The sequence below is a fragment of the Macaca mulatta genome, chromosome 14 (assembly GCF_049350105.2).
Source record: "Macaca mulatta isolate MMU2019108-1 chromosome 14, T2T-MMU8v2.0, whole genome shotgun sequence".
NCBI classification, from domain to species: domain Eukaryota; kingdom Metazoa; phylum Chordata; class Mammalia; order Primates; family Cercopithecidae; genus Macaca; species Macaca mulatta.
The window spans coordinates 271329-284342 of NC_133419.1; the positions used below are offsets into that span (position 1 = coordinate 271329).

The 13014-nt window shown below is 66.5% G+C and overlaps 1 protein-coding gene across 1 annotated transcript; it reads left to right on the top strand.

The window, feature by feature from the left end:
* The first annotated feature begins 510 nt into the window (after nucleotides 1-510).
* On the top strand, nucleotides 511-12442 carry B4GALNT4 (beta-1,4-N-acetyl-galactosaminyltransferase 4). Its single transcript, XM_028832938.2, has 20 exons — nucleotides 511-973; nucleotides 3065-3168; nucleotides 3633-3725; nucleotides 3817-3912; nucleotides 3991-4081; nucleotides 4157-4257; nucleotides 4408-4475; nucleotides 4701-4779; nucleotides 5996-6062; nucleotides 6168-6302; nucleotides 6374-6483; nucleotides 6612-6712; nucleotides 6794-6894; nucleotides 6964-7870; nucleotides 9803-10086; nucleotides 10260-10413; nucleotides 10524-10596; nucleotides 10686-10839; nucleotides 11206-11332; nucleotides 11988-12442. Exons 1-20 carry the CDS (start codon nucleotides 823-825, stop codon nucleotides 12109-12111), a joined length of 3120 nt encoding a protein of 1039 aa, XP_028688771.2. The 5' UTR covers nucleotides 511-822; the 3' UTR covers nucleotides 12112-12442.
* Nucleotides 12443-13014: the final 572 nt, after the last annotated feature.

Sequence of the window (13014 nt, forward strand, 5' to 3'; positions counted from 1 at the left end):
TGCTTGCCCACCCTCCTCCCGCCTCTCTCGCCCGCCCCCATCCCCACCCTCATTCCCCGCCTCCCAGCTCCCCGGGTCCCTCCCTTCCCTCCTCGTCGTCTGGCTCCAGTCCTTCGGGTCACTGTTCTCAGGAGGCTGCCCCGGCTCCTAGTCGGGCTATGCCCATCCCCCGCCGACCCCCACGGTCCCCGAGCCGCGCTCCGTGGCCCAGGTGGACGTGCGCCCCGCTCCCCCCCGCCCCCCCCCGCCCCGCATCCCTGGCCGCCCCGCACCCCGCGCCCCCTGCCCCGCATCCCTGCCCGCCCCGCGCCCCGCACCCCGCCCCGCACCCGCGCCCCGCACCCCGCCCCGCACCCCGCCCCGCACCCCGCCCCGCACCCCGCCCCGCACCCCGCGCCCCGCCCCGCACCCCGCGCCCCGCCTCCCCGCGCCCCTACCCCGCCCCGCTCGCCGCCATTGGCTCCCCGCGGCCTGGCTCGGCCCGATTGGTTCCGCGCGCGGCCGGGGCCTGATCCGCGGTGGCAGCTCCGCGGCGTGGATGCTGCTCGGTCCCGCCGCCGCCCCAGGAGCGCGGAGCCGGGAGCGGCCGGGCGGGGGGCACCGCGAGGAGCCGCCCCCGCCGCCCACCCCCGGCCCGCGGCCGAGGGCGGCCTGGGGGGGTCGCGGCCGCACCCGGTGGCCGCACGCGGCGGACAAAGGACCATGCGGGGCCGCGGGCGCTGAGCGCGGCGGGGCGGGCCGGGGATGCGGCGCGGGGCGGGCGGGGGCCGGGGGCTGCAGCGGCGCCGCTGAGCGCGGCCTGGGGCGGGCGCGGCGGCCGCGATGCCGCGGCTCCCGGTGAAGAAGATCCGCAAACAGATGAAGCTGCTGCTGCTGCTGCTACTGCTGAGCTGCGCCGCGTGGCTCACCTACGTGCACCTGGGCCTGGTGCGCCAGGGCCGAGCGCTGCGCCAGCGCCTGGGCTACGGGCGAGGTACGGCGCGAGGGGCGCGGGCGGCGGGGGCCCCGGGGCGCGGGCCGAGCCTCCCACCGCACGGGGGTCTCTGCTGGGCCCGACCCGCCCGGAGACCCCGCCCGCTGTTCCCCGCCCTGCGATTTGTGAGGAGGGGGCGCGGTTCGGCTCGGCCCGGACGCTGGATGACGTCGGCAGTGACGCGCGCGACCCTCTCTGGGAGGGACCCTGGCCTGGATCTGGTAGTGAGCGGCTGACGGTGGGCTCCCGGGGGATTCTCTGCCCCAGACCCTGCTGAGCCTTCCGAGAGGCCTTCTCAGGCCTCGCCTCCATCCCCTGCCCGCTTAGCAGGGCCTCAGTTTCCCCGTGTGCTGGGGACCCGGGCCCGGGCTTGGCGAAGTGGCGGGTGCAGCTGGGACGCTTCCCGGCGGGGGCGCCCTCGGTGAACTGTGCCAGTGTTGTGGGGGTCCGTGCGTGGGGATGGGGCCCAGCTTGCAAAGCCTGGCGTAAACTCTCCCGACCCCAACCCACAAACAAAGCAGATCGGGTCACGGTGAGCCAGCCGGGGTAGGGCCCCCTGGAGATGGTGATCTTTGACACACACCTTTTGTGCAAAGAGCATTCCAGACAGGAAGGCGCAGATGAAAGCCTGGGGGGTGGGGGGAGAAGGAGGGACAAAATGCCCCCTCCTGAGGAGGAGGGAGGTTAGTGCCATGCCCAGACCAGGAGAGACCCCAGCTGGCTGCCTCTGAGCCTTCTCCAGGGAGCCGGGTGTCCTGAGGGGGCAGAACAATGATACTGGCGGGGGACACCTGGGCCACTCCACCTGCCAAAGCTCCTCTGTCTTCTCTTCGTGGGCTGGGAGGCCGGGACCCACACAGGCCAACGGTCTGGGGCTTGTCCCAACCCACATACCTCGCAGCTGCCACCCCCTCAAGAGACCCCAGATACTGCTGAATCCCTAAAAGAAGCTCCACCCCAGCTCTTAGCAGACAGGGCAGGATCCACAGCTGCCCCAATGACACAGAACAGAACCAGCCCCCTCCGCAGGAGCCTCTGTAGTTTTCGGAGCAGCGGAGGGATCTAAGCCCAACCTGGAGGGGGCGGATGCATACGAATCCCCCTTCCAAGGACCCCTTGAGGCTAAGCGAGCTCCGCCCCAGGGCACCTGTACTACTTGCTACCTTTGAGGCCAGGGCCAGGACAAGAGGAACTCAACAGCTGCCCAGGGAGATGGGGAGTGAGCAGACTGTTCTGTCGGGGGAGCTGGGGCCAAAGTCGGGGGAGCCCCCAGGGGACCCTTCCCAGGTCTGCCTGTGGACATCTCTACTGCCTCCCCACAAGCCTGGGCAGGCCAGCTCTGCGCCCCAGCCCTCTCCACTTCCTGGACCTCCCTAAGCTGAGGACCTAGACATCCTCACTGCGGCCCCAGGGGGTTCCACGCCCTGGGACCTGAGCATCTGAAGGGATGCTTCACTTCACCCCAGTTCTGCCCCTCCTGGTCCTCCTACCCAGGGACACTCAATCCAGGGCCACCCTCTGCCCCAGGGCCACGCCTGGGCTTCCGCATCCATGCCTGTCCCTCAGTCCAGACTTTGAGAGCTCAAATCCTTCAGGAGAGGCAGTGCCGGCTTTCCTGACTATAGTCCCTGGCACTAACCCTGAGTTCTCAGTTCTGGTAAGGGAGGCAGACATGGAACACACCAGCACAGAGAAAGTGCTGAGGGCACAGGGCAGTCCTGGGGTCTTCCTGGAGGCAGAGCCACTTAACAAGAATGGCCAGATGGGGGTGCATGTGGGTGCCTACACACACCAGCTGGCGCACCCAGCTTTCCTCCCTCACACCTGCTGGAGGTTGGGAACAGCCTGCTGGAAGGCTCAGCCCGGGCTGCCCCACCAGAGGTGGGGTGTGGAAGAAGTTGCCTCGCTGTGGGGTGGGGCATCTGGTAGAGGACGCAGATGAGAAGGAGAGGTTTGGCTTTAGTGAGAGACACCACAGCCTCCTTGCCCTGCTCTGGCCATGTGGGTCCCCAGCCTGGCTGACCCCAGCAGCAGGCAGAGTGGCCTTGGAGAGAGCCTGGGCCCGAGACAGGCCTCACGTGCCACCTGCAGATGGTGAGAAGCTGACCAGTGTGACCGACGGCCGGGGTGTCCATGCTGCGCCATCCACACAGAGGGCTGAGGACTCCAGTGAGAGCCGTGAAGAGGAGCAGGCGGTGAGCAAGGCCTTGGGGAGAACGCGTGTGCACGAGACGAGACCCCAAAGCCCCGAAGCCACTTGAGCATTGGTGTCTTGAGAACCTGTCCCTTCTGGAGGACACAGCAGGGGGGCATGAGACACAGGACATGTGGGTGGGGAGCACGGCATGGCTTGTCAGTGTGAGCTGCAGCACCAGGCATCCTGTCTGGAGCTCTGTGTCTGGGGGCTGCAGCAGGTGCATGAATGCACCAGCCGGTCAGTATGTGGGGTGGCCGGGCATCTGCTTGGGCGAGAGTGACCAGGGGGTCTGAGTGTACGTGCCAGGGCCATGGGTCAGGGTTTGCGCGGCTGTGGGCTCGCAGGCATTTAGGCCTGTGTGGCTCCATGTTGGAATGGGGTCTTTGTGAAGATCTGTCTTGCTGTTTGTGACCTCCTCCCTGCCCTTCCAGCCCTGACCCCGCTGCCTTTTCTCTCCTGCAGCCCGAAGGTCAGGATCTAGATATGCTGTTTCCTGCAGGGGCTGGGAAGCTGCCACTGAACTTCACCCATCAGACACCCCCATGGCGGGAGGAGGTGAGCTGGCTCAGCCTGTAAGGGGCTGGGAGGCAGGGCGGGGCTGGGGGGGCGGCGGGCCGTGCAGAAGGTAAGGCCCCCCGATCCCCAGTACAAGGGGCAGGTGAACCTGCACGTGTTTGAGGACTGGTGTGGGGGCGCCGTGGGCCACCTGAGGAGGAACCTGCACTTCCCGCTGTTCCCTCATGTGAGTGCCGGGGTTGGGGGGTGCAGGGCGGGCAGGGCACGCAGGGGGCTCCGACAGCAACAGTCACTGCCCCCTCAGACTCGCACCACCGTGAAGAAGTTGGCCGTGTCCCCCAAGTGGAAGAACTATGGACTCCGTATTTTTGGTTTCATCCACCCAGCGAGGGATGGTACGGGGGTGAGGGTGCCCTGGGGGAGGGGTTTCGTGAGGCTGCACCCGCCCTGAGCCTAGTCTTGTGGACTAGGAGACGTCCAGTTTTCTGTGGCCTCAGATGACAACTCGGAGTTCTGGCTGAGTCCGGATGAAAGCCCCGCTGCTGCTCAGCTTGTGGCCTTTGTGGGCAAGGTACCCCCACCCCACCCCTGGTGTCTTCCCAGGCCTCCTGCAGCTCAGTCACCTGTCCCCACCAGCCTCTTGGGAATGAGGACCCGATGGGTTTGGTGTCCCCAGGGAGACAGTGAACCCCCCCGCCGCCCCTCCCCTATCACCCCCCAGACTGGTTCCGAGTGGACAGCGCCTGGAGAATTCACCAAGTTCAGCTCCCAGGTGTCCAAGCCCAGGCGGTGAGTGACTGTGGGGTGCATGTGCATGCACTTGTGTATTCGTGGGAGGGGGCTACGTGGTGTTTCCTTACCCGGTGCACGATTGCACACACTCTGCACAAGCACCCGCCCAGCCCAGCTGCCATCCTCCTGAGGGCCAGCCCTGAGGGGTGTGGGCACCACCTGCCCCCTTCCCTGGCTCCACTATGCATGGCGGGGCCCAACCCTTGCTCCTCGTGTCCTCAGGCTCATGGCCTCCCGGAGGTACTACTTTGAGTTGCTGCACAAGCAGGATGACCGCGGCTCGGACCATGTGGAAGTGGGCGTGAGTGCCCCCCGCCCCCGGGAGTTTCTGGAGACTCCACTTCCGCTGCCTCCCTTCAGGACAACTGCAGTGGAGTCCCCGTCCCCAAGCTGACAAAGCAGTTGGTCAGGGCCATGGGCCTGAGGTCAGGAGGGTCTGCTCTGCCCTCTTGGGGGGCTCGGTGAGGCCTCACTAGGAGTCACCTTTGAGTAGAGTCTTGAGAGAATGGAGACATTCAGTAGGGAGATGTGGGGGGCAGATAATTTGGGGTGGGACGTATGGTGGGTGAATTCTAGACCACGAGAGCAGCGAAGGAACAGACTCAGCAGAGGAAGCGGGTCTTTGGGACTGGGAAGGCTCTGGTGGCCAGATCAGGCGGAGCCTGAGCACCACTCTGCACAGATAGGGCTTTGTCCTGAGAATGAGGCCATGGGATTTGCATTCCAGGAAAAAACCCCTGGCCAGAGTGGAGAGAGCCTGGGGGAAGGGTTTTTACTGTGGCCTTTGGTCCTCGAACCCAGGGAGGTGGCTGTGGGGATGGATGGGGGAAGCGGAACGGGGTTACACAGCAAGGCAGAGGGCCTGGAGCCTGGTGGGTGTTGCGGGCTGCTCCGTGGTGCCTGTGTCTGGTGTGTGGAGGGCGCGTTTCACCCCAGCTCAGCTGGGCAGAGGGCCCAGGCTGGAGACAGGGGTTTGAGGTGGTCTGTGGAGGCCCCAGGATGAGGTGGGAACAGAAGGACCCTGGAGCCCCAGCTTGGCGGTGGGGGCAGAGTGGAGAGGGAATCCAGCCCGGCCCTTAGGGGGCCAGCAGTGACTTCACTGGGAATGGGCAGGGTTGGAAGTCATAACCTGAGGCGGGCAGGGGGGCGGACCTCAGGGAGGGAGGGAGGAGGGGAGGGGGTCTCAGGGAGGGAGGGAGGGAGGGAGGGAGGAGGGGAGGGGGTCTCAGGGAGGGAGGGAGGGAGGGATGAAAGGAGGGGGCCTCAGGTAGGAAAGGTGAGGAAGGGAGTATGGGGAGGTCTGGCCCTGCTCCCAGGGCCCCTCAGCTTTCTGGGCTTCCTTCCCCAGCTTCCCTGCTGCCCCTTGTTGGAACCCCCGGACCCCTCTACCATCTCCCCTCCTGCATCCTTTAAGGGATTGGTCCTACTAGTCCCCCGGCCCTGAGCCGGGGTAGACCCTTTCTTCCCTGGACCCAGCCACGGCCCTGCCCCTGACGCCCACCCTCTCTGCCCCGCAGTGGCGAGCTTTCCTGCCCGGCCTGAAGTTCGAGGTCATCAGCTCTGCTCACATCTCCCTGTACACAGGTGCGCGGGCGCCGCTGGGGATGTGGGGCTCCTTGGGACGGGCTCTGGGTGGGAGCGGGAGGAATGGAGGAGTCTGAGCACACCCTGGAACCCCTCTTCCCCCAGATGAGTCAGCCCTGAAGATGGACCACGTGGCCCACGTCCCCCAGTCTCCAGCCAGCCACGTGGGGGGGCGTCTGCCGCAGGAGGACACCAGCGCAGACATGCTGCGGCCGGATCCCAGGGACACCTTTTTCCTCAGTGAGAGGGGGCCCGCGGGGGCGAGGGCGGGGGTGCCTGCCCCAGCCGCCCCGTGACCGCACCTCCTGCAGCTCCGCGCATGGAATCTTCGAGCCTGGAGAACGTGCTGGAGCCCTGTGCCTACGCCCCCACCTACGTGGTCAAGGACTTCCCCATCGCCAGATACCAGGGCCTGCAATTTGTGAGTGCGGGTGGAGACCTGGTCTCCCGTCCGGGACTCCCTCCGCGGAGCCTTCTCCAGCCCCTTGGGAGGCCGCCCCGGGAGGTCCCCGCCCTGAGCCCTGAGCCCGCCTACTCCCCGCCCCCCAGGTGTACCTGTCCTTCGTTTATCCCAACGACTACACCCGCCTCACCCACATGGAGACGGACAACAAGTGCTTCTACCGCGAGTCTCCGCTGTACCTGGAGAGGTGGGCTCGCAGCCCGGCTGGAAAATGCGGGGCGGGGCGGGCAGGGCGGGACTCGGCTCTGATGCTTCCGCTCCGCCCCAGGTTTGGGTTTTATAAGTACATGAAGATGGACAAGGAGGAGGGGGACGAGGATGAAGAAGAGGAGGTGCAGCGCCGAGCCTTCCTCTTCCTCAACCCGGACGGTGAGTGTCCGCAGCGCCCCCAGCCCTTACCCACCTGCGCAGGGAGCTTCTGACCCGCGTTTCCCGCAGACTTCCTGGACGACGAGGACGAGGGGGAGCTGCTCGACAGCCTGGAGCCCACGGAGGCGGCCCCGTCCAGGAGCGGCCCCCCGTCCTCCGCCCCAGCGGTCCACGCGGAGCCCGGAGCCACCCCTGCTCCGCCAACCCCTCCCCGCCCCCGGGACGAGGGGACCCCCAGGCACTCCCGGGCCCTGAGCTGGGCCTCCCGGGCCGCCCGCCCCTTGCCGCTCTTCTTGGGCCGAGCTCCGCCCCCGCGCCCTGCAGCGGAGCAGCAGCCCCCGAAGGTGTACGTGACCAGGGTGCGGCCAGGACAGCGGGCATCCCCCCGGGCCCCAGCGCCGCGCGCGCCCTGGCCGCCCTTTCCCGGCGTCTTCCTGCACCCCAGGCCTCTGCCCAGAGTGCAGCTGCGGGCGCCCCCACGCCCACCCCGGCCCCACGGCCGCAGGACCGGCGGCCCCCAGGCCACACAGCCGAGGCCCCCAGCCAGGGCGCAGGCCACCCAAGGGGGCCAGGAGGGCCAGGCGCGCACGCTGGGACCTGCGGTGCCCACAGTGGACTCAAACTTGTCTTCCGAAGCGCGGCCCGTGACCTCCTTCCTGAGCTTGTCCCAGGTGTCCGGGCCACAGCTGCCCGGGGAGGGCGAAGAGGAGGAGGAAGGGGAGGACGATGGGGCCCCGGGCGACGAGGCTGCGTCGGAGGACAGCGAGGAGGCCGCGGGCCCGGCGCTCGGACGCTGGCGTGAGGACGCCATCGACTGGCAGCGCACGTTCAGCGTGGGCGCCGTGGACTTCGAGCTGCTGCGCTCGGACTGGAACGACCTGCGGTGCAACGTTTCGGGGAACCTTCAGCTACCGGAGGCGGAGGCTGTGGACGTGGCGGCTCAGTACATGGAGCGGCTCAACGCGCGCCACGGCGGGTATGGGGCCGGCTCAACGCGCGCCAGGGCGGTTGTGGGGCCGGGGACAGCCGGGGAGAGGAGGTCCTGGCCTTGGTGGGCCCCTCAGACCTTCCCCAGGGCTCAATGGTGTACCGGCCTGGGCTGAGGCACCGCCCCCCACCCCAGCGAAGCCCCAGCTTCTCCCCTTCCTTCCCTGTGTCCTGACTGCCCAGGGCACTTGTCCAGCCTCAGGGACCTCCCTGGAGCCCCACCCAGGGCTGGCGCCTCATCCTTGCACCTGCGAACCCCACTTCTGTCATCCTGGACCTGGGCCCAGGGATGAGTCCAGGCTACATAGGTCAGCGTCAGTCCCAACCAGTTGCTGGGCAGACAGCCCCATTCAGGGGCCAGGCTGAGACACTTAGGGCAAAGCTCAGGACCCCTGGACCCCTCCTCCTCTCCCCTCGCAGTGCCCCTGGGTGTTCCCAGGCGCTCAGGGCCTGACTACAGAGGAGGGTGCAGGGCTTCTGCCCATTGGCCCCTCTGGTCTCCCCCAGGCCCCAGGAATCTAGTGCTGTCTGCCCTCCCTGCAGGCTGGTGGGCGCGAGTGGGGAGTCTAATTTGGCCTCCGGGAGGCCTGTGGAGTCCTAAGAAGAGGCAGCATCTGTTGTGCCCAGCCTTGAAAGCGAGTTAGGAGCTGCGCAGTGATGACAGGCAGAGGCAGGGTCAGAGGATGGAGGCAGAGCTGGGACTGTTTCTCCTGTGCGTGATGGAAGGTTGTGAGCAGGGCAGGAATTCCACCGGTTTGGGTACAGACAGGTGTGCCGCTGCCTGGAGGGGAAGGGATGGTGGTGGTGGTGACTGACAGCCTGGAGCCCTGGGGGGTGGGTGCTGGATTCAAGGTGGCTCAGAGGGCACGCCTGCCCCTGGCTCTAAGCTTCCTGAGAGCAGCTCGTCATGCCATGGAGGCCTCATGGGATGGTCATTGTTGTGGTCCCACCTTTGCCCACTTGGGTGTGGCTCAAGGAGCAACAGTGTAGAAAGACCAAGAGCATTTGGGGCAGGAGGTCCCTGGCACTCAGGGCTTTGGGGTGGGGAAGGACAGGAATTGGAGGGAGGCCTCCGACCCCTCGGCACCCAGGTGGGCGTCCCCCGGTGAAGGGCACAGACTGCCAAGGGAGGATGTGAGGCCGACTGAAGAGAAAGCGTCGTCTAGGGCAGGATCCTATTTTCTCCAGATGAGGAGAGCAAAGTGGAGGGAAACTGAGGTTCTCGGCTGGGCAGAATGAGGAGGAAGGGGCCGGGAACAGGCTCCCAGCATTGAAGCCTCCTCCACTCGGGGATCAGGACAGGCCCAGAGCTGCTGTCTGGGGAAAGGGGTTCTGTGAAGGCACGGGGAGGGGGGAGGGGCTTCTCAGAAGAGGTGACCCAGGGCCTGAGAGAGGAGTGGCTGGGAGGGCTGGGGCAAATATCCCAGGCAGGGGACTCCTCAGGACAAAGGAGAGGAGACAGTGGCTGTGCCTGAGGAGGAGTCTGCTACCCCAGTAGGAGGGGAAGATTGAAGGCCACAAATTCGAAACTGCTTAAGGTCCTAGAATGCCATAGAAGCCGTTTGAACCTTGTCCCATGGGCGGTGGCCAACTCCTGAAGGTTTCTGAGCAAGGGGGTAACAGGACAGTTGGACATGTCATAAATGTCACCTGGGACGTGCGTGGTGGCCGGGAGGCCCGCGAGGGGGTGATGATGGGCCTGGGCTCGCTGGTGTGCCCCCAGTCCTGCCCCGACCCTGGAGGGGTGGCTGGAAGGTGGACCTGCCCGCTGGGCCTGCCTGGAGGGGCAGAAGCTGTGCCGCGGAGCCCGCAGCCTCCCGCAACTCCAAGTCAGCTGAGTTTCTGTGGCCAGGGCGGCCCAGGGTTGCGGGTGGGGTGCAGGCTGGAAGCCTTCCTACCGGCTGACCACCCAGCCTTGCAGGCGCTTCGCGCTTCTACGCATTGTGAACGTGGAGAAGCGCCGGGACTCGGCGCGAGGGAGTCGCTTCCTGCTGGAGCTGGAGCTGCAGGAGCGTGGGGGAGGCCGCCTGCGACTCTCCGAGTACGTCTTCCTGCGGCTGCCAGGAGCCCACGTGGGGGATGCAGACAGAGGAAGTCCCGAGCCCGCTCCCGCGGCCTCTATGCGCCCCGATGGCCGCCCCGAGCTCTGCCGGCCACTGCGCCTGGCCTGGCGCCAGGACGTGATGGTTCACTTCATCGTGCCAGGTGCGCAGGGCGGGCTCGGGGTCTCCGGGAGACCGCGTGGGAGGAATGTGGACCCTAATGACTAGGAAAGGGTGTGGGTGTCCGGGATGAGGTTCTTCGGAGCTGGGAGGCCCCAGCATACAGTGCATACAGTCAGGGTCGGCTCAGCGCCCCGCCCCCCATTTCTCCTCCAGTGAAAAACCAGGCGCGGTGGGTGGCGCAGTTCCTGGCGGACATGGCTGCGCTGCACGCGCGCACCGGGGACTCGCGCTTCAGCGTCGTCCTGGTGGATTTCGAGAGCGAGGATATGGACGTGGAGCGGGCCCTGCGCACTGCGCGCCTGCCCCGGTAACGGCCCCTACTTCCACCTGGGCGGACCCAGCGCACCTTTCCTCCGCGGGAGGTGGGTTTCCCTGACCCCACCCCCAGAGATCGTGCCTGTGACTCCTCCTCCCCAGGTACCAGTACCTGAGACGAACCGGGAACTTCGAGCGCTCCGCCGGGCTGCAGGCGGGAGTGGACGCGGTGGAGGTCCGAGGGCCAGATGGGGGTCGGGGAGCAAAACGGGGCGTATCCGGGGAGGAGCGGAGGGCGGAGCTCAGACCTCCCGCACCCCCCAGGACGCCAGCAGCATCGTGTTCCTCTGCGACCTGCACATCCACTTTCCACCCAACATCCTGGACGGCATCCGCAAGCACTGCGTGGAGGGCAGGCTGGCCTTCGCGCCGGTGGTCATGCGTCTGAGCTGCGGGAGCTCGCCCCGGGACCCCCACGGTGAGGCCCCAAGCGCCCCACCCTGTGATGGCAAGGTTCCCACCAACCGCCACGGTAACGTCCAGGAACCCGGGGCCTCTCAGTCCCCAGGGGAGACCTGGGAGTCCATCAGTGCTCCCCGTAGAGCCCAGAGCCCCAGTCCCCCGGCACCAGCACACCCAGGGCCATGCGGGGGTCCCCGGGGACCTCCTGCAGTATCCTGCGTTTATGCATCGCGCTCCAGGGTCATTACCGGGCACCGCCGGAAGCCCCCATGGTGATGGGACCCTGCCCCTGAGGCCCTCCCGAGGTCTCCTGGCGGCCCTTTGCGGGGAGGCCTTGCAGGACCTGGTCTGAAGGGCAGCACTCCTCACCCTCCCGCCCCAGGTTACTGGGAGGTGAACGGCTTTGGCCTTTTTGGGATCTACAAGTCGGACTTTGACCGGGTCGGAGGCATGAATACAGAAGAGTTCCGAGACCAGTGGGGGGGTGAAGACTGGGAGCTCCTGGACAGGTGACCGCCTCCCACTCCCCTCACCCCTGCGTCCTCCTCGGAATGAGGAAAATGGCGCCCACATGCTGAGAGAACTCTACCCTTCCCCATCTTCCCAGTATCCTGTAGGCTCAGAGAGACCCCCTCCACCCGCATCACTCCTGAGACCCTGTCCCACCCCCAGGGTCCTGCAAGCTCAGGGACATCCCTGAACCAGCTCTGCCCCGGATCCTGTAGGCCTTGGGTGGCCCTGAGTCCCCAACCTCCCACTAGGGCCCTGGAGGCTGGAGGCAGCCCTGACACCCCCAGTCCCTGGACCAGGGTCCTGATCACCTCTCCTCTCTCTGCCCCCGGCCCCGGGGTCCCGACCTCCTCTCTGTCTGCCCCGGAGTCCCGACCGTCTCTCTGTCTGCCCCGGAGTCCCGACCTCCTCTCTGTCTGCCCCGGAGTCCCGACCGTCTCTCTGCCCCCGGCCCCGGGGTCCCGACCTCCTCTCTGTCTGCCCCGGAGTCCCGACCGTCTCTCTGCCCCCGGCCCCGGGGTCCCGACCTCCTCTCTCTCTGCCCCCGGCCCCTGGGTCCCGACCGTCTCTCTGCCCCCAGCCCCGGGGTCCCGACCTCCTCTTTCTCTTCCCCCTGCCCCGGGTCCTGACCAACTCTCCTCTCTCTGCCCCCAGGGTCCTGCAGGCAGGGCTGGAGGTGGAGCGACTCCGGCTGCGGAACTTCTACCACCACTACCACTCCAAGAGGGGCATGTGGAGCGTCCGCAGCAGGAAGGGCTCTCACACGGGGGCGTCCTGAGGACGGGCAGCCCCTCCTAGCCCCGGTGGGAGTCCGGAGGCAGCTGCTGGGGGCTGGGCTTTGAGCTAGGTCCCGAGGGACCCGGCAGGGCTGGTCAGAGGGGCACAGCCACCACCTGTGCCTGTTCCTCTCTGGCCCACTGGGCCCTGGCGTCGTGCCCCTCCCCGGAGAGGCAGCCTTCACAGCGGGTCAGGGCCTGGCCTTGGTCCCCACTCTGCGATGATTTCTGTGAAATTTTGCTGTAGCGACGACATTGTTTTCAGGATTTCCAAGAGTTCCGTCTGTTCTGTTTTTTATTCAGAATGAAATGAAATATTTTTTTTAGTTCTGACTTGTCCTCTGTGCCTGTTCTCTTGAGAGGTGGAGTCCTCACCGCTGGGGGACCCTGAGCACGACCTCCTGACTCCCAGCGGCAGCCCTTCCAGACCCCGGCTTCTCCCACGCCCAAGACCACTTTCCCCTTCCTGCCTGTGAGGTTCGGTGCCCGGCCCTGTGGGGAGGGGGCTTCCGACCTCTTCCTCCCGCCCTGTGTCTGTGGGGTCTGTGCCCGCTGATAACAGACATAGACAGCACAGGGCCCCCCTACACTGGGGCAAGGAATGAGCAGTCACCGCCACAGTGCCTCCATTCTGCAAACAGAATCGGGTGTCAGTCCCACCCCAGCCTGCTCTAGGGTGATGGAGCTGTCTGCACCCAGGTGGGGCATGTCTTGTGCTGGGGCTGGAGGTGATTAGGCAAAACTTGGGGTTGCCAGAAACAGAAACCCAACTCGAGCCAGTGAAGCCGTAATCAGGGGGCCTGTATGACTTTGGTACCTTCAAGGTCAGGGTCAGCAGGGCACCAGAGAAGGACTGACTCAGAGGCTGGTCGAAGCCCACTCCTGCCTTGTCTCCTCTCTGCCCG